The sequence below is a fragment of the Aspergillus puulaauensis genome, chromosome 2, assembly GCF_016861865.1.
Source record: "Aspergillus puulaauensis MK2 DNA, chromosome 2, nearly complete sequence".
Classification (NCBI taxonomy): domain Eukaryota; kingdom Fungi; phylum Ascomycota; class Eurotiomycetes; order Eurotiales; family Aspergillaceae; genus Aspergillus; species Aspergillus puulaauensis.
Genome location: NC_054858.1, coordinates 240,502 through 259,346, shown reverse-complemented (window position 1 = coordinate 259,346; position 18,845 = coordinate 240,502). Strand labels below are relative to the sequence as shown.

Genomic DNA, 18,845 nt, shown 5'->3' with positions numbered 1-18,845 from the left:
ATGGGGGCAGGCAGTCTGGATTGAAATGGAGCCATATATCTTCCTGCAGCTCTTGCTATTACTCTGTCGTTTGATTATATCACACTTCGCATTGAGTCAACATCTTTAGATACTTTTTGCATTCAAGCTACCATAATGACTCTACTTGTCCCACCGGAGAGAGTGTCCTCAAGCAATCAAAAGAAGGATTCGGTGTCACCGTTCGACGTCCTCAGCACGTACCTGACCTTCCCTAGCAGAGACCAGGACCAGTGGTGGCAGAGGACAGGCCCTCTCGTTGGCAGATTACTGTCAGCAACCGGATACACCCCTGAGCAGCAGTATCAATTCCTCACATTCTACCACAACCAGCTCATCCCCCGCCTTGGTCCCTGCCCCGCGACCTTCCACTCGAGCATCACAGTCACCGGTCTCCCAATGGAATTCAGCGTGAACTACCAGCAACACGGAGGCCATCCCACCGTACGCATCGGCGCCGAACCCGTCGACTCGTTCTCCGGAACCGACAGGGATCCATTCAACCAGGCGCCACCTGCGTCGACGGTTACACATCTCACCAGAATCGCCCTCAAGGACTTCGATCCCCAGCTCTACGGCTACTTCGAACCAAAGCACACCCTAACTCGAGACGAGCAGATCCGCCTCCCGACTGCCGTCCCTGGCGGCGCAAATCTCAAAACTCAACATGCCATGGGCTTCGATCTGAAAGACACCGGGATCACAGTTAAAGGATACACCTACCCCGGCCTGAAGGCGCACATGGCAGGGCAGGATATAAAGACCCTCCTCGGAGACTCCGTGAACGACCTAAAGGCCCAGGGCAAAATGGACTGCGTCGAGGCATGGTCAAAGATTGACAGCTACATGACCGAAGTCAACGGCTGGGGGTATCACAACCTGTGGGCGTGGGACTATATCGCGCCGGCGAAATCCCGCTTCAAGTTCTACACCTTCGTCATGGATGTGTCGGACACGAAACTCGAGGAGCTATGGACGCTGAATAACCGCGCCACTGGCCCGGCGCATATAGAGGGCTTGATTTGGCTGCGTAAACTCTGGGATGTGATCGACCTTCGGCATGCAGGCAAGAGAGACCTCCCCGCGGATGCGCCTCAGGTTCCGGAGAATTCGGCGCCGATGTTGTGGAATTATGAGCTGACGCCTGGAAATCCGCTGCCGTATGCGAAGGCGTATTTTCCGCTGCAGGGACTGAATGATTTTGTCTGTGTTGAGAAGATTGCGCGCTTCTTTGAGATGCTGGGTTGGGGGGACTTGGCTGCTGGGTATCGCGCTACGGTGGAGTCTTTTTAGTATGTTCTTCCTTACTTTATCAACTACTCTGGATATTGCTAATGTTTTAGTCCTGATTATGACCTGTCAAAGACGTCGCATCTGGTCTTTTGGGTCTCGTTTGCGTATTCGGAGAAGACGGGGGTGTATGTGAGCGTGTACTACCATCCTTGTCCTGAGAAATAGGAGATACTTCATAGCTTAATACTTTACAATGAAATATCGTAATTGAACACATATAAATACCTAACAATTCAAAACTCCAGCTAAAAACTATTCACAGTACCATCCGGAGACAACGCCCCCGTGCGGTCAACCAGCGCCCTCGCCCGCACGTACGGATCCAACTTCCAATAATTGGTTCTAAACTCTTCAATCACCGTATCCCTGCGCTTCTTCAATATCTCCACGGCCTCCTTCTCCTCCTGACTTTTCGCCGAATCCGCAGCTGAAACCCACGCCGCCGTCGTAGCGACAAGCTGCAGCCCGATCATCATGCGCTCGATCATCACGGCGTCGCCCTTCTCTTTATCCTGCATGGCCGCGTTCTCGTCAGCGGCGGGCTCGATGTATTTGTACTCGAACTCCTGGTCGCCGCCGAGCTCCTTGGGGATGTGCGCGCGCGGGATGAACTTGTCGAGGTCGTTGATGTTTTTGGTGAATTGGACCTTTGAGGCGACGACGGGGTCCATCCAGCCGTGGATGATTTTCCAGATTCCTATTTTATTAGTTAAGTCTGGTGAATGTAGAGTAGACACCTACCTGAGAAGATCCACGGGGCGTTGTGAATGAGCAGACGGCCCAGCGATTCAGGGTAGTTGGCCTCGAAGCACTGGATGATGAACTTGACGGGGGAGTATTCCATATTCCCCAATCCAAACCCAGTCATGTCGAACAGAATCGTCTACACAGTTAGTATACTATACTTCAATCCCTGGTAAGAGTCAGAACATACCCCCGTCTCAACCGGCGGCGCAACCAGAATCCTCGTCGACTCAATAACATGCACGATATACCGCTCCAGGGCCTCCTGGCTCTGCGCCCCCGGTTTATGCAGCCGCACGCGCACCACGTTCACAGGCCGCCCATCCCGGTCCAGACCGTGCAGGTAGCTCTTGCCCATCTCCAGCTGCGAAATAAAGTCCTTGCCCTCCTTCTGCTCGGCGGTGCTCAGCTTCTTATCGCGCGACTTCTCCCAAGCGTGCAGCTCGCCCTTGGGCACGATGTCGTCGTCGACTTGCAGCTTCTGGCGCCAGAGGATGGCGTTCGCCATCATGCCAAAGGCCTTGGGGACGTCCCACTTGCGCGCCCGCAGGAAGCGCAGGAGGAGTGTGTCTGGGTGTTCCTGTTTCACGAGCTTCAGGAGGGTGAAGATCATCTCGCCTGGCGACATGGCGAGGAGGATCTTTTCCATGGCTTTGACTTCTGTCTCGTTGACGTGGGCCTGGCGGAGGTGTGTCATGAAGTTGGTCAGCTGTGGCCGGGTGAGTTTTGTCTTGGACAGCTGGTCGAGGATTTCCCTGCCGTTGGCTTTGGATGCGAGGTCCTTCATCTTGTCGAGGGAGTGTTCGATTGTGGTGCCGTTGGGGGCGTCGGGGGTGGGTTCTGAGGCGGTTTCGCCGTTGGCGGCTGGGGGGTTCTTCAGCACGGCTAGGATGCCGTCGATGGAGGGCTCGGTGATTTTGTCGAGCAGCTTGAAGATGTCGTTTGGCGAGCTCTCCGGGAGTTTCACTTCGTATACGGACGAGAGCAGCGAGGTGACGGTTGTGAAGAGCAGCGTCCACATCTCGCGCAGGGAGGCCTCCTCTTTGGGGGTGAGGCTGCCCACGTAGCCGGTGGTAGGCGCGACAGTCATGATACCGATAAAAAGCAGATAGACACAAATACAGGTAGCAGGAGAGAATGCAAATTGGCCAGATACAAGCGAGGGGACAGTCATAAATACCCCTCGTGGGACCAGTTTGCCCTAATCTCGACAGGGGAAACCTCGGTCTCCCCCGCGTTTTCACAAGGGCAGCGCTGGCCGAGCGAGGCTGCTCGATTTACATATGATCCCCACACGGACTTTCACCTTTCACCTTTCAGCTTTGGCCTCTGGGAGTCTGGGGCTCGTCAGATCGGCCATTAAGATCCACGCATTTCCTGCTCGTCTTGTTGGCGCGGGACGGTGTCCGTTCACTCCCCGCGGCATGCAGGTACCATGGGGCCTCGTTTGATGGCTCTGTGATACTACGAGTTCGGCCTAGCCCTGATACTAAATCCCGTTCCTGACACTGGCCTACGCCGTTTTCAGTTATGGCAGCGAGAGATTGTGTGGTCGCGCCCGACTCGGACTGTCACCGAGGCCTCAGTCTCCACGCATTACGCCAACCTACTGATGTCAAAAATTCGGCGATTGAGCCATTGAATTGACTGATGGATAACAATAGGATCAACCACGGGCCCGTTCCAGAAATAGCATTCCCGGTAACTAAACTAACTTGGCTTGGTTGATCCTTCGCATTCTCTCGGCGCCTGGTAACTGCATCAAGCGCCAAACACCAATACCCAGGAATATGGTCCTCCAGATCCTGCCAAACATACCTAATAACAACCTGCTTCTTCCCGGTCGCTTTGACAGCTTGCGAGATCCTCATTATCCATCCGTTGATCTGTCCCGGGCGCCGGATCAGAGGCGTATTGGGCAGAGACTGGGATCTCCTTCGCGATCGGGCCATTTGGGCCAGTGTCGAAGGATGTGGAACTCGTGCGGTTCGAAGTTGGAAGTTAAACAGTTGGAATAAGGCGAGAGGTTTATACAAATTACATCCCCACACCAGAGACCAGATCAAAGACTCAAGGTGACCTTGCTAATCTTACTGATACCTCTTACCAGAGTCTGGACTGTGGTATCGCTAATCACTGGTAGACAGCGATCGCATCTATGACTTGTGCGGGGAGCAGTGTAGGCGTCATTAACTCTCTTATAAAAGCATGGCATATTTAGCAAAGTATTTAATAAGATCTGATTCAGGGATGACAGTGAACTTGCATTTACCCAATTACTTATCATTATCAAATCTTGCATTTTCATCATCTCTGATTCATCCTGACTCTCGTATTCGCTCCCCTGACGTCATAGCATCCATATCCATATATCCCCAGGTTATCCTTCCGAACAACCCACTTGAGCATCCACTTCAAATTAATACTGCAAAATGTCTCCCACAAACAGCGCCGCATGGAGCACAGAGCCCAAGGGCGATCTCAAAGTCCTGGCCGCTCCCTACGACATGCCCGCCCTCGATGAAGTCGTTATCAAGGTTCGTCATATTCCATCACAGTAGAATCTATTCTTGGCCTGATTCTCTAATATAATAGAATCATGCCATCGCAATCCAACCCCTCGACGCCAACATCCGCGCAAAAGCATACATGGAAGTGCCCTACCCCATAATCCTCGGAACGAGCGTCGCCGGCACCGTAGAGGAAGTCGGATCGGCTGTAACGGACTTTAAAATCGGTGACCGCGTCGTCTCGGATACACCAACGTACCACCTCAAAGACGCCAGGTATGGCGGGTGGCAGCAATACGTGGTGAGCAAGGAGAATACCACTGCGCGGGTTCCGGATAACACGGCGTTTGAGGATGCGGTTGCGATTCCGTTTGCGCTGTTGACGGCTGTTGCGGCGTTGAATCTGAAATTGGGGATTGGGAGGCCGGGGGATAATAAACAGGGCAAGGTGCTGGTTTGGGGGGCTAGTGGGAGTGTTGGGGGGTATGCGGTGCAGTATGCATCCAGTGTATGTCAGACTTGCCCTACTATATACCTCGTTATTAACTGATAGGGCTAGGTTGGTTACACTGTGATAGCAACAGCCTCGACTGCGAAATTCGACTACGTGCGCAGTCTGGGCGCGTCGGAGGTAGTCGACTACAAAGAAGCAGACGCCGTCTCGAAATTAAAAGAATTAGGGCCGTATGATTTCGCCATGAGTGCGTCCGGAGACGCAAAGAGTGCAAATGCCATCAGCGAGCTGCTGCAGCCAAAGGGCGGCACATTTGCTTCGACGCGGGGGAAGACCGATGATATGAAACTGGCTGATAATGTCACCCTGGCGTATGATGCCTATAGCATGACCACGCAGAAACCGGAAAATGCCGAGTTTTCGAGGTGGTATTATGGGTATCTCTCCAAGGCCCTTGATGGGCGTGTTGTGCCTACGCCGTTGGAGAAACGGCCTGGAGGGTTGGCTGCTATTCAGCAGGCTTGTACAGATGTATTGGAGGGGAAGAGCTCGAAGAAGCTGGTCTTGAATCCGCAGGAGGGGTCGAAGTAGTTACTGTCATTGCTAGTTTTAAGCTTACTGTCTCTAGCCCAATATGTTTATAATAATCGTGGAATGAATCCCAGTCACTGTCGCACAGGTTCATTAAAGGAAGCCCGGCTATCCTACATAAGGGCGACAAACACTGGAAAGAAGAGATTGGCTGCATCTCTGCCCCAGTCCACCGGGAATATTACCGAGTGGGAACTGAAGTAGTGTTGCCCATCAGGCGTCCTGCACTGCCATTTCCCCTCGATAGACTTGATTAACAAGAGAGGTGCCAAAATGAATCTCCACTACCAGTCGTGTTGGCCAAATACAGACGCGTTGTCCAACTCCTACACTGCATCTCCACCACCATCAGGCATGCACGCCGGTGGGCTGTGTCGAAGTGCGAGATCCCCACAAACCAATGACTGGGCGATCGACAAGCCCATTCTTCCCGATTTGGATATGTGCTGCGCTATGCCAATCAGACATCGCGAATTAAGCTCCGTGAATGCTGAGCTGCGTCAAGCTGAGGCTCATGCGCAGAAGTGCGAGCTGCCAGCTATAAAGGCGCAAACTTGTTCGTTATCCCCCTACCTTCCCAAGACATAAATTCTGACTATAATGTCTTCCCAGAGACTGGTTACTCTTCTCCTATCAGCAGGCTACGCCCTGGCTGTGCCAACCCACGTCCTCAACACCGACTTCCCCGACCCAGCCATCATCCAAACCGACCAGGGCTACTACGCCTTCGGCACCCAGGGCAATGGCCTCCGCGTCCAAGTCGCCCATTCCGACGACTTCACCACCTGGTCTCTCCTCAACGGCACAGATGCCATTCCAGGTCCATTTCCGGAGTGGGTGAACCAGGACAACCCGCAGATCTGGGCGCCGGATGTTATTCAACGCGTATGCTTCTGTCTATCAACCTGAAACTGAAACAGATATGGAACGTGGAGTAGTTAGATGAAACTGACTAACATGGCTAGGACGACACATTCATCATGTACTACTGCGCCGTCTCGGACACAAACGGAAACAAACACTGCGTCGCAGCCGCAACGTCCTCCTCCATCGAGGGGCCCTACACCCCCGAAGCAGACCCGATCGCGTGCCACACGGACGAAGGTGGCGCCATCGACCCAATGGGATTCCAAGACGAGGACGGCACGCGGTACATCCTGTACAAAGTCGACGGGAACAGTCTGAACGAGGGATCTGAGACACATCCTACCCCGTTGATGCTGCAGAAGCTGCAGAGTGACGGGCTGCGCCGTGATGGGGACCCGGTGGCTATCCTGGATAGGGATGATGGGGATGGACCGCTGGTTGAGGCGCCGAGTTTGGTGAAGGTTGGTGGGATTTATTATTTGACGTTCTCGTCGAATATGTATAATACGTTGGCCTATGATGTGAGTTATGCGACTGCGTCTGCGGTGGAGGGGCCGTATACGAAGGCCAAGCACCCGGATGCGCCGTTGCTTGTTAGTGGGGATGCAGGCAGTGATGGGGATTTGGGGGGGCCTGGGGGTGCGGATTTCTTGGATGGGGGGAGGATTGTCTTCCATGCGTTTAACAATGGGAGGGATATTGGGGATGGAAGGGGGGTTTGGATTGCTGATATTGCAGTTGGGGATGGGAAGATTACTGTGCAATAAATCCTACTGAAGGCGCTTTATGGATATCATAGCTCATTAGCATCTACCTGGATATATTATATGTGTATATTGACTTTCCCTATTTGGATGAGGCCGCTTTAATGGGATATCTATTTCCGTCCGGAAAGGACGCTCGGGAATACCAATGATGAATCTTGCATTAAGCTCTTTATGTAGAGCATCAGAGCAATACCCTCTCAAATAATATGGAAATGTCGTATATCTCCTAGGGCTAAGATACAGGCCCGAAATGGCAAGCCACTTACAAGGCTGCTGGGTTGTTCGCCCATCCATACGTACGCTTCCTTCCCAAATCGATACCATCCCTGACACAAAAGCGAGCCCAGGGCCAAAGAGAAACAACCCTTGCGAGAGGACTCAGCGCAGGCCGACCAGCCATTCGAAATCTAGGAGTCTCCCGATATAGCATAACACTAAGCGGGATGGCGTAAATTGACCCTCTCTAACTCTAACCGGAGATGTACAACACAGCTACAACCGCCGCAGCCCCAACCACCGTCGGAACCACTAAAAGCCGAGCCCAGCCGCTCATAATCGTCTCCCGATGCTCTCCCCGTGTATTCACATACGGAAACGGCCCATGTGGAATATCCTTGTCCAGGAACGCGCAAAGCGGCTCCCACCCGCTCCCCAGCGTGTATTCCAACCGCCGCTCAGCGGGCACAGCCTCCCTAACCTTCCGATAGAACTCTTCATGCGCCCCTCTCGCTTTCAGCACAATTGACTCCTTGGAAAATTCCGCTGTCCCAAAGAACCCCGCATGCACCTTGCGCATAGCATGCATGGCCCGGATTCCGAAGACATTCCACATAATCCATCGCTGTAGCCACTCAAACCGCGGGAATAGTGTATCAAGCACCCTTTCCTCAAATGAGGGCCACCAGGCCCCAAACTCGCGCTCCACGACCACAACCTTCGCCTCAGGGTACGCCGCAATTAGCTCTAGCACGAACGGCGACGCAAGGTCCGTGACGACTTCGTACTCGCCCCAGATTGCGTCCCAGTCCTCACGCGTGAATCGGGGGCGCGGGACAGTCCTGCCTGTCGCGGGGTCTTTATACGTGTATCCGGGCAGCGCAACAAGCGTCTCGGGCCATGTTGCTTCCGCCGCGTCCTCGATCTTCGGCCAGTGGTTATTCCAGGGCCCGTGCTCGAGGGCGTGGTGCACCTTGTAGCCGAGGTTGGTGTAGGCCTGCGCGAGAGAGGCGGTTCCCGAGCGCATCATGGCTGCGTGGATGATTTTTAGGCCGCCGCCCGCGTTTGGCGGTTTGGTGGTTGGGGCTGGCATTCTGCTTTGCCTGGGGGCTTTCTGATACTAGCGAGTATTTCCGCAGGGAACGGGAGAGTTTATAAGCGTGGAAGGGACCTTCTGCCCTAGCTAACCAGAGGCGCGACTGGTTAGGCGGCCGTCGTTTGCGTATAAGTTAAACATCAGGCGTACCGCAGCCTGACTCGCGAGTGAGATGCTCTAATTGGCTTTTGAAGCAAGGGATGCTTGGTCTGGAAAAGCCAGAGTGGCCCAAGAGTATTGACCGCAAAGTGAGAGTCCAGATCGTCCTCGGCAGCCTCTGCCCGAGAGCCCCAGTGGCCACAGATCCCGGCGTTAGCAATAAGAATATCGATGTGGTCAATTTGGTACTGCGTTTGCAGTTCATGCACCGCTGCTCTCGCACTGGATGAATCATCGGCGACGAGTCTGATAACAATGAGGCGCGATCCATTGCCCTACGGTAGAGTATTATACTACTCCGGTTAATATATCCCCTTAGTATAGTAGAACTTTATACTGGTATACTGGGCCTATCTAGCTCTACATAGGCACTCCAGGCCTCTGTAGATATCTTACTAGATATTCTATATATTTCTATAGTTCTATATAGCTCGTATGGCTGTCGTGGCTCTGTATAGCTTTTATAACTTTTTATAATAGTCGGGATTTAAACGCTCGGGGTATATATATACTGGATGTAAGCGGAGTATTCGGAGAAGTGACAGGTTTCCTAAATAGAAACCTCCCGGGCTTATAACTATTACAGAATTCTGCCGCTGCACCAAAAGGGTCAACCCTCTTTGGAGAGGGCTACTTCTGACTAATGGTACTCCGGTTGACAATATGTGACCTTGGTCGTTCTATCTCTTCCACCATGATAGCCCTGGCTCTCTCCGCCTGGTCCTGTACATCCAGATCCCAAAGCCACTTTAACCTCTCTTGCAACGTGTGCTTCAGTTTCTCCTCGTCATCCCCCACCCCCTCTAACCGTAGGCAAAGCAGACGCGCAGCCTCCGCACTAGTCGTGACAACCCTCTGACTCCGCGGCCGACGCACCACATCGTACGCTTTCAATGCCGCTATAGCGTGCTCAGCGTTTATGACGTGTGGATCTGCCAGCAGTTCTGCAAGGACGTGTGCGTCTTCAATGGCCTGTCCGGCGCCTGCGCCTTGATGCGGTGTAGAGGCGTGCGCTGCATCGCCCAGAATGGCAACCCGGGACCGCGCATACGTCGAGATATGAGGATGCTCGAAGATGGCCCACTGCGAGGGATCAGGCATGTGCTGAATAACAAATTAGCCATAGTTCAGTCCTAAATGGAAAAATAGGAAGAGAGATACCTCAATGAGACTATTAATATGCCGCCCCATATGCGCAAAGTCCCTCCGCATATCCTCCTTCCTCGCCGGCCGCTTCCAGCTCTCCTGATCCCAGTCCGAATTCAGGGGATAAATGCCACAGTTGACCTTCTTCGCGCGCATAATCGGATACGTGACCCCGTATGCCCCGTCGCCGATATACATCGTCGACACGCGCGCGCGGTCCTCCCCAACGGCCTCAACCATGGTTTCCATATCCAGGACCCCCCGGTAGCCGTACATCCCACTGTACCTAGGCTGAGTGCGCGCGTATTCCTCATCATCCAGAACAAACTGTTTAACGCGTGAATGGATACCGTCGCACCCGATCACTACTGACGCCTCAGCCTGACTCCCATCCGCAAAGGTCATCAACATCCCCCCACCACCATGTTGAAGTTCCTCCAACTTCTCCAATCTCTTCCCAAACCTCGCCACCCCCTCCGGCACAAGTCCAACAAGCGCATCCAAAAAGTCCGCCCTCCGCACCGTCGTCTGCCCACTCGGCAACGCCTTCAAATCCAACATAACATCTCCCTCCTTCGCCCCCGTCGCCCAAACAACCTCGAACCACGTTTCCTTGAACCGCTCGTACCCGGGACTATCGGCGTGCGTCGTGATGAGCGCGTCGTAGATCTGGCGGATTTTGGGATCGATTAGCGGCATGGCGCGGTGCGCGGCGGGGCCAATTGTGAGACCGAGTCCGACTTCGCCGAAGGCTGAGGCCGCTTCGTAGATTGTTACGGGGATGCGGCGTCTTAACAGGCCGATTGCGAGGCTGAGCCCGCCCATGCCCCCGCCGATTATGGCGACGGTGAATTCGGGCATTTGGATGGTTGGGCTTGTTGATGGGGTGCGGATTGTGGAGTGCGTTGATCAGGAGGGGCAGTGCATGGAGACAAAGATGAAGATGAGGATGGAGATGCTGAGGGAGCTGAATGTGAGAGAGCTGAAGATGAGAGAGAGCTGAAGATGAGAGAGAGTTGAAGATGAGGGGTCAAGTGGGGGATTCGATCTCCAGGCGTCCGAAAAAGGTAAGCGATTCATAGAGTTCAGAGCCGAGGTCCCATAACAATGCATATCATACAACACTACTTATTACTGCAATTCTCTATCACAGACCTGCCAATAATGTTGGAGATAGCTGGCTAGCCACCAGCCTTCCAAGATCTTTTGGTATAGTAGTCTAGCGTCTTGTCAGGTTATAAGCCCTTTACATACCTGAATAAAATAGTATTTCTGCTAAAGAAGCCTCGATATTAATATCTATTTAATTCCCGGAGCGACCCCCAGAGAAAAGAATTATTAGGTTTACGATTACTACCTATTTAAACTATAGAGATATACTATTAGGAGAGAGTGATAACTACTACTATTATAAACTTCTAGAGTATGGTATAGTACTATAGCTCTGTTATCTAGAGGGTGTGTTAGAGATAGCTGGCTATCTACCAGCCTTACAAGGTCTTTTGGTATAGTGGCCTAGCACCTCATCAAATAATTCCTTCTTCACCCCAATGTTGAATACCCCTATCTTGTGCATAAAGCATGCACAGCCAGGCCCAGTTTAGGTCGAACCAGCGAGCCTAACCCCATTACCAACTCTCGTATCATCCTGCACGTTGATATTCAGGGACACCAAAGTGATAGCTCGAAAGAGAACCAGTGGCGAGGAAGCCCATTCGACAGCGAAGACGCGGTGGCTGTCAGGCCTCGTGTGGACTGGACCGCTATACGAGGATTATCTCTGGATACGAGGCAGAGAGCATCTGTGGCGGTTTGGTTCTGGGAAGGATCCTCGCAGCTATTTCTGATACGAGCCTCATTTAACAGCTTTTCTGGCGTGATATGGGAATTGGTTGCGAATGGACGGATATAAATGTTGGATCCAGGGCTCGGATCTGTTCTGTTCTTCAGCATCGTTCATTCATTCTTTATTGATTTCCTTCGAGTCACTCTCTACTTTTGCATTCGTTCATTATACTCGTTCATTGTATCATCATGGCCGAATCTAGCAATACACCTCTGGCGTCTTCGGGCCGGAACTGGTCGTACTCCTTCTGGGAGTTCTGGAATCCCATTGACACCTGTATGTCTCATATTTACACATATTCATACCACAGTCCAAACTAACATCAAAGGCCTCATGGCATGGTGCTGCCCATGCTTCCTCTTCGGCAAAACCCAAGCACGCCTCGAAGACCCAACCCTGGCCAACTACAGCCCCGTCAACGACAACGTTCGTCCTTCCCCTCCCATATACCTAACCTGACTAACCACGTGTGTTAACTTTAGTGCCTTATCTTCTGCGGCCTCAACTGCTTCGGCGCCAGCTTCCTCATCCAAACCAAAAAACGCGACGAAATGCGCCAGAAGCTTGGCATCAGCGAGACACACCTCGAGGAGCTGCTGAAGATGGAGAAGGGCGATATCAAGAAGAAGCACGGGGTTGAGGAAGCGCTGGTCGAGGACTGCCTGGCTAGTTTCTGGTGTCCGTGCTGTACGCTCGTGCAGGCGGAGAAGGAGGCTGCCAGGGTTAAAGTTGGGGAGGTTGAGGCGACGGGGTATAAGAAAACGCAGGGGATGCAGTATCCTTAGGAATATTGTAGTGGGCTTGGATAGTACGTTCTTTATATAGAATTAATTGGATAGCATGGGCAAGTATATCAGACACAGACCATCGCACCTGCCATTTAGAGTAACAATACCAATCTAGAAGGTGCCACGGTCGCTCTTTCTTGAATAGTAGACAGCGAGTGTCATGAAAGAGCGACCGGTGCAGGTTGTCATGGAGATAGTCCTCCTTCCAGTGCAGTGCTTGATATATCTTGATATTACAGTATAAACCAATAAGTACCTGTATCGTATGTACCGTAGTATATTCACTTCCAACAATAAGTACAAACGGTCTAGCTATGTCCACCCACCATCTAGTCTGTGCTCACTCTAAACAACAGTCGCAGTAGCGTTAATCAACTCCAAAAGAGGCCATGTGCTCGCCTAGAACTCGTTAGCTGCATCTATTAAAGTCATATAGATGAACATACACCGACAATAGTGGCATGAGCCACCTCAATAAAAGCGCGGCCCTTGGCGGTATCCTCGGGGATAGTGACGGTGTAGTTCTGGTAGGGCTGGCCACCGCCAGTCTGCCCGTGGTATTCAGGCTTGAACTCGCCGGCGAAGAGAGTCGTGCCGATGGTGTCGACGCGGCAGGCGGACGATGGGCATGACTGTACTCCGATGGCGACCCCGATCTCGGTCGAGCCGGTGAGGGAGTTCTATCTTGTTAGTTTGGTGACTTGCTCAATACGTGTAGAGACGTACTGGGCGAGTGACTTGCACGACGACGTCGCTGCCGGCCGTGAGCTGGTTGCCGTTGGGGAGGTAGACGAAGGCGTTCTGGGCGAGCGCGGTGGCCGCGAAGGCGAGGATAGCGAGCTTCATTTTGATACGGAGCACCGAGTAACAAGTGTGACGAGTGTAAACGAGACCACAAGTGCATGGCAGGGAGCCCTTTATAAAGGCAATTCCTGGCCTTATAATGGTTGAGTGAGACATCCATGGGTCAATGATCTCAGCACTAGACAGAAAGCAGCCCCATTCGCCGCCGTCTCTCCACTGTATGAAGATCCCTGCTGTTTATGTCTTTTTTCTTCTTTTTTCTGCTTCTTGCCAGGAACCGATTCGCTGCTTCCTCCTGTTTCTGCACGGGTTGAGAGTTTGAGACCTGTCGAATCATCCAGGCTTCGATATCAAAAATAGCACCCCTCCCCTTCTCCTGACTCTTCTTTTACGGACTCCATTCGGTCGGCTTATTCTGTCTTGGCTATATTTAGTTTTCAGCTGGAGGCCTAACTTCAGAGACACCACTCCTGGTACTTACAAATGTTTGCCTAAACCATTCATTCGTCTGCATGACCTGTTGCGCAATCTTCCATATGGTAAATGGCTGCCTCTATCAGGCGTCCCGCTCTACAGGAGAGACATTGACTATCCTTCCATACGCCAATAGGATGTTTAAATATATTTTCAATGCAACTGTTGCAGCAGTCAGTATTCCTCCGGACCAGACATTCAACTCCCAATCTGTGCGAAGGATATCCTCCTGGGTCTCTGGCTATAATTCCGACAGAATGAGCTGAACATGTCATATACTGAACTAGACAAACACAATGACATCCGATTTCATAATCCATTGCACTGCTTCTAACAATTATCGCCAGCGCATATAACAATAGTCTACCTGTCATCATGATCTTCGCACGCCCCACGCCCGAAGGAATACAAAACCGGTAATAGTTGAAGACTGATCAGAGGGAATGGCGATACCATGCGTAGCTTGCCTTGTCAACGAAAAAGTCCGATCTCGTATGATCGATGACTGGGTGCCGATAAGCTTCTGCTGGAATAAGTCTGGGGTAGCCACTCGCACTCGGCAGTGATTCAATTCCAGCAACTGATGGCTTGATTTACGGATCGACAGACCTGCGCAAGGGATACGCAAGGAGAGAAGGGCAAGAGGCGAAGGGGATTGCCGTGCTAGAATATGAGTCTACCTCTTTTCCCTATATCATGTTGTCTTCCTTGCCCGCGAAACAAGCAGTCGACAGCATGGAGAAGCAAAGCACTACCGATGGACCCAACGCGGAGGGTACGACCGGCAATGTCGACATCGGACAAGTCGTCGAATTCAATGCCTCCCCAGAGGAGGAAAAGAAGGTCCTCCGGAAGCTCGACCTGGCGTACGCCCTGTCCGCGATCTAACTTTGATATCCACTGACCCAGACAGTCTTCTCCCCCTGATGGGCACCTGCTACATGATGCAGTACATTGACAAAATCGCACTGAATCAAGCGACGCTTTTCGGATTCAGGGAAGACTTGGGTCTCCACAAGGCTGAGTATTCCTGGACCGCGTCCATCTTCTTCTTTGGGTATCTTGTCTGGAGCTGGCCGAGCTCGTATCTTGCGGTACGGCTCCCACTGGCTAAATACATTAGTGCCTGTGTGTATGTTTTGCTTTACCGTGGATATACTACATGGTCTTGCTAACAGTACAGCCTCATCTGGGCAGGCGCTCTGATGTGCCAGGCTGCGGTAAGGAACTTCGGAGGAATAATGGCTACCCGGTTCTTTCTCGGGGTGGGCGAGGCTGCTGCCGGGCCTGGCTTTACGCTTATTGTCAGCATGTTCTACAAGCGCGACGAGCAGCCATCGCGGTAGGTACCCTGGACACACAATGTGGGCTAAGCTGATAGTCTAGACAATCGGCCTGGTTCTTTGGCAACTGTGTCGGGTCGCTCATCGGTGGTGTTCTGGCCTATGCAATTGGTAATATCAGGGTCCAGGCTATTAGGAGCTGGCAGCTGCTCTTTCTCTTTCTCGGCGCTATTACTGCTGTCGTTGCCTTGGTAATGCTGGTGCTTCTCCCGGACACTCCTCAGAAAACAGTGTTTTTGAATAAGCACGAACGCAAAGTCGCCGAGTACAGAATCCTAAAGAGCAAAGCCGGAACAGACGAAACTGGGGTGTTCAGATGGGACCAGGTCTGGATGGCCTTTCGCGATCCACAGACCTGGCTGCTTTTACTGTATAAATTCAGCACCTGTTTATGCAACGCCGCCATCACCAGTGTAAGCCCCCTCCATACCATACTCCAGAATCTTGAGCTAACTTGCTAGTTTTCCGGCCTGCTTATACAAGGCTTCGGCTTCTCACGCTTCCAATCCCTCTTAATGCAAATGCCCATCGGCGCTGCCCAGATCGTATTCCTATGCCTCACGTCCAGCATCGCCTCATTCGTCCCGCGGACGCGCATCCTCATGATAATCCTAAACTGCGTGACAACTATGCTGGGCCTGATTCTTGTGTGGAAACTGGACGAGTCGAACGCGAAGGGAAGACTGGCAGGTCTGGCCTTGGGATCTGTCTCTGGTGTTAATGTGCCCCTGGCGCTGAGCCTGATTTCGTCGAATGTAGCGGGCTTCACGAAGAGAAGCGTCACTAGTGCGCTGTTGTTTATTGTGTACTGTGTGGCGAATATCGTCAGTCCGCAGTTCTTTTTGGAGAGCGAGGAGCCGCGGTATGGTGTATGTATTATCTCTCCAGTGTTTTTCGGCGTTTCAGGTTGAGCTAATGGGTGTGGTAGACCGGAATGGCAGCTTCGGTGGGTGGACTGGCAGCGAGTGTCCTATTCCTGATCTGCCTGATGGGGTATTATATTTGGGAGAATCGACGGCGGGATATCGAGTACGGGCGGCTGGAGGATATGGATGAGGTCGAGGTTATTGCTGAGAGCTTGTCGAACAAGACGGACCTGGAGATGAGGAGTTTTCGATATATGTTGTGACATGGTTCATTCTTTATCGTCTAGAAAGAGTGTATAAGATGCAAAGTTATTCAATACTGGCAAAGGGGTCGGCAACAGTAATGAACGAGCAGACAAGAGGATGTAGGCATCATAAAACAGTAACTGGGGACTCTAGTAAATAGGAATATCCTAACCCTGTCCAGCTGGATACCCTAAGGTGGCATCAAACAGGCCATCTCCGGGGCTCACCAGACCCCAGAGAACGCACCACGCGCTGCCAGATCAATCCAGAGCTCTGAAAAGAGTACGTCGAGTGCACCTCGCGTTGCAAAGGCAGCAGGACCGCCTTCGGCGAAGGTCTCATCCAGGGTAGATGGCTGGAACGCCTGGAATTGCTGAACTCCAGCGGCCCATCTGGAGTCCCAATATCGAGTATCCCTCTTCTCCACGCCGGACAAGGCCTGTTCTCTATGATGTTGGGCTAAGTCCGCACCCCTGTCCAGATGGACCCCACTGGCACATATTACGCTGTTGGGGCTAAGTATCTCACCATTGGGATTTGACGGAGTAGTGTAGATCGGATTTGCGGTCAGTCATAGGGTTCGTGGTATATTCTCTCTGCAGCAGTGAGACTTGATCCCGGTTGTCTTGACCGGGCTATCCTGGTTTGCGTCTGCTATTGACATACCGGTCGGGCAGTGGGACTTGTAGTCCAGGTTTGTGCGCTCTTCTTGGGCTGAAGGACATGTTTATTGCTTTACTGTAGGATATGCTTCCTGAAGGTGTAGATAGGCTTGTGAATTTTTGTGCGGCTCTGGACGTCGTCCTGGCCATGTCCATTTTCTACGGGATATAGAGAACATGGTAGTATGGTGCTGGCAGTGTTCTGTCCACTTGGCCTCTATCCAGATGCCAGAGAGTTACATATCACATGAGATTAATGAACTCTTTGCAAACGTGCAAAGCACTGTCTCCCACCCTTGACTTATTTTACGAACCGATCCCGAATTAAGTGCCATGCAGAACGGCCTGCAACAGAGACATGTAGGTGGTAGCGAGATAGGAAATGAGGACCTCGAACGATAGACATCGAAAGACAGTGCAACGAGTTGACAGCCCCAGCCAGAAATAGTAAAGCATGAAATATCGAATTCACCAACCCTCGGCGTAGTTCGAACATAATTAGGGTACCAACCACACGAGTCATGGCAGTTGATCGACAGTCGGACCATAATCCGAATAGACTATACACCTTCGCCGTAGATCCGCTAAGCCACCTAGATATGCTTGCTCTGAACCTTGCTATTCTTATCCCTGACTTATTCGCACTTGTGCCTGGCCTGAGCCACCGGAATTAGCCTCGTGGCAGCCAGAGTCCGAGATATGCGGCTCTCTTTGTGTTGACACAGCCCCCGTGTAACGCCTCTTTGTTGCGACTGCACTGGCGCAGGATTTAAGCGCGGCGATACAATGCGAAAGTCCTCAATAAGCATCTGTCAATAACATCGGAATAGGGCCTCAATAAGCTCTCAATAAGCTGTACCTGGCCATGTGCAGACGGGGCATAATGGGTGGATGCCACGAGGGTCTGTGGCCGCTTTTGGATGTTTGACCTTTCTTTCATGTAAGAAGTGTGTGCGATGTTGTCTGTTGTTTCTGTATATATATAGATGAATATAAATGGGGGTTATTCCCTGAGTGAAACTCCACTTCATACTTCTTTCTACTATACAAATTCAGAAGCTGGTTCTACTGACAAGTTCAACGTCAAGCTACCAAACAACAACAACAAAAGCCAGAAATCATGAAGCTATCAATCTTGCTCGGGCTCATGCCCTTATTCTACTCTGCGGTATATCCAACCTTTATCCTGTATACACTATACAATCCCTTCAGTCCGTTCTAATATACTCTAGGCAAACGCCGCAGCCATCAAGGAACCACACACCCACAAGGGATACTTCGTCACCCCCTGGTACACCCCGCCCCTCGAGTGGCAGGTCGAAGTCGATCGCAACAAGACCATCACCGTCAGGGGGACGCTCGAAGACGTGCGCGCCGAAGCACTAAAGCACAATCCAAACTGGGAGAGAGACTACCCACCCGTGGCTATCGACTACGACGACGACGGCGATGTGGAACGCGATGTCACCTCCGCCTCGGACTCCAATGTCCATAAGAGGTCTGTCAACGTAAAGCGCGCGGCCCAGGATTTCCACGCGGCCCAAATCGACTGTGGACGGGGGGAGAGCGCGGAGTGGATGGAGGCCCTGCACCGTATTCAGTATCTGTACGGCGTCAAGGGGAAGCCGACGAACGGGCCTGGAAAGGGGGCTTGTACGCGTGTGAGCTGTGCGTATGACACTGCTGTTGTGTGGTGTAATGATGTAAGTTTTTCTTGAATTGATTCTGTTAGTGTTGTTGATTGTATGCTGAAGGGTTACCTTAGGATCCGTATACGAAGAGTCTCACCAGTTTCAGTCAGATTGCCGATGGGGCCATGGCTATCCTGGGGCAGTGTTACACAAACAAAATGGGCGAGGCGAAGAGGGTTAGTGGACAGGCGTTCCATAAAAATAACTGGAATGTCATTGTGAGGCAGGAGGGCTGCTGATTCTGGTCAGTTCATAGTTTATACA

At 52.0% G+C, this 18,845-nt stretch overlaps 10 protein-coding genes across 10 annotated transcripts; 6 read left to right on the top strand and 4 right to left on the bottom strand.

The window, feature by feature from the left end:
* Positions 1 to 135: 135 nt before the first annotated feature.
* APUU_20109A (uncharacterized protein) lies at positions 136 to 1,476 on the top strand (the record flags this gene model as incomplete). The annotated part of the gene is made up of 2 exons (XM_041698714.1): positions 136 to 1,310; positions 1,362 to 1,476. 2 exons carry the CDS (start codon positions 136 to 138, stop codon positions 1,474 to 1,476), a joined length of 1,290 nt encoding a protein of 429 aa, XP_041551871.1.
* An 80-nt stretch (positions 1,477 to 1,556) lies between these two features.
* On the bottom strand, positions 1,557 to 3,145 carry APUU_20108S (CRAL-TRIO domain-containing protein; the record flags this gene model as incomplete). The annotated part of the gene is made up of 3 exons (XM_041698713.1): positions 1,557 to 2,008; positions 2,053 to 2,194; positions 2,246 to 3,145. The coding sequence occupies 3 exons, from the start codon at positions 3,143 to 3,145 to the stop codon at positions 1,557 to 1,559; spliced, it is 1,494 nt and encodes a 497-aa protein (XP_041551870.1).
* Positions 3,146 to 4,487: 1,342 nt separating this feature from the next.
* On the top strand, positions 4,488 to 5,610 carry APUU_20107A (zinc-binding alcohol dehydrogenase family protein; the record flags this gene model as incomplete). The annotated part of the gene is made up of 3 exons (XM_041698712.1): positions 4,488 to 4,592; positions 4,651 to 5,073; positions 5,125 to 5,610. 3 exons carry the CDS (start codon positions 4,488 to 4,490, stop codon positions 5,608 to 5,610), a joined length of 1,014 nt encoding a protein of 337 aa, XP_041551869.1.
* A 600-nt stretch (positions 5,611 to 6,210) lies between these two features.
* On the top strand, positions 6,211 to 7,244 carry APUU_20106A (glycoside hydrolase family 43 protein; the record flags this gene model as incomplete). The annotated part of the gene is made up of 2 exons (XM_041698711.1): positions 6,211 to 6,495; positions 6,576 to 7,244. 2 exons carry the CDS (start codon positions 6,211 to 6,213, stop codon positions 7,242 to 7,244), a joined length of 954 nt encoding a protein of 317 aa, XP_041551868.1.
* A 469-nt stretch (positions 7,245 to 7,713) lies between these two features.
* On the bottom strand, positions 7,714 to 8,553 carry APUU_20105S (sulfotransferase family protein; the record flags this gene model as incomplete). Its single annotated transcript, XM_041698710.1, has 1 exon — positions 7,714 to 8,553. The coding sequence occupies one exon, from the start codon at positions 8,551 to 8,553 to the stop codon at positions 7,714 to 7,716; it is 840 nt and encodes a 279-aa protein (XP_041551867.1).
* A 792-nt stretch (positions 8,554 to 9,345) lies between these two features.
* Positions 9,346 to 10,722, bottom strand: APUU_20104S (putative salicylate hydroxylase; the record flags this gene model as incomplete). The annotated part of the gene is made up of 2 exons (XM_041698709.1): positions 9,346 to 9,819; positions 9,877 to 10,722. The coding sequence occupies 2 exons, from the start codon at positions 10,720 to 10,722 to the stop codon at positions 9,346 to 9,348; spliced, it is 1,320 nt and encodes a 439-aa protein (XP_041551866.1).
* Positions 10,723 to 11,895: 1,173 nt separating this feature from the next.
* APUU_20103A (PLAC8 family protein) lies at positions 11,896 to 12,492 on the top strand (the record flags this gene model as incomplete). The annotated part of the gene is made up of 3 exons (XM_041698706.1): positions 11,896 to 11,983; positions 12,036 to 12,133; positions 12,190 to 12,492. The coding sequence occupies 3 exons, from the start codon at positions 11,896 to 11,898 to the stop codon at positions 12,490 to 12,492; spliced, it is 489 nt and encodes a 162-aa protein (XP_041551865.1).
* Positions 12,493 to 12,840: 348 nt separating this feature from the next.
* On the bottom strand, positions 12,841 to 13,455 carry APUU_20102S (uncharacterized protein; the record flags this gene model as incomplete). The annotated part of the gene is made up of 3 exons (XM_041698705.1): positions 12,841 to 12,894; positions 12,942 to 13,175; positions 13,222 to 13,455. The coding sequence occupies 3 exons, from the start codon at positions 13,453 to 13,455 to the stop codon at positions 12,841 to 12,843; spliced, it is 522 nt and encodes a 173-aa protein (XP_041551864.1).
* A 1,014-nt stretch (positions 13,456 to 14,469) lies between these two features.
* APUU_20101A (uncharacterized protein) lies at positions 14,470 to 16,245 on the top strand (the record flags this gene model as incomplete). The annotated part of the gene is made up of 6 exons (XM_041698704.1): positions 14,470 to 14,639; positions 14,687 to 14,905; positions 14,957 to 15,115; positions 15,160 to 15,529; positions 15,578 to 15,985; positions 16,045 to 16,245. 6 exons carry the CDS (start codon positions 14,470 to 14,472, stop codon positions 16,243 to 16,245), a joined length of 1,527 nt encoding a protein of 508 aa, XP_041551863.1.
* A 1,765-nt stretch (positions 16,246 to 18,010) lies between these two features.
* APUU_20100A (uncharacterized protein) lies at positions 18,011 to 18,820 on the top strand (the record flags this gene model as incomplete). The annotated part of the gene is made up of 3 exons (XM_041698703.1): positions 18,011 to 18,058; positions 18,123 to 18,593; positions 18,656 to 18,820. The coding sequence occupies 3 exons, from the start codon at positions 18,011 to 18,013 to the stop codon at positions 18,818 to 18,820; spliced, it is 684 nt and encodes a 227-aa protein (XP_041551862.1).
* Positions 18,821 to 18,845: the final 25 nt, after the last annotated feature.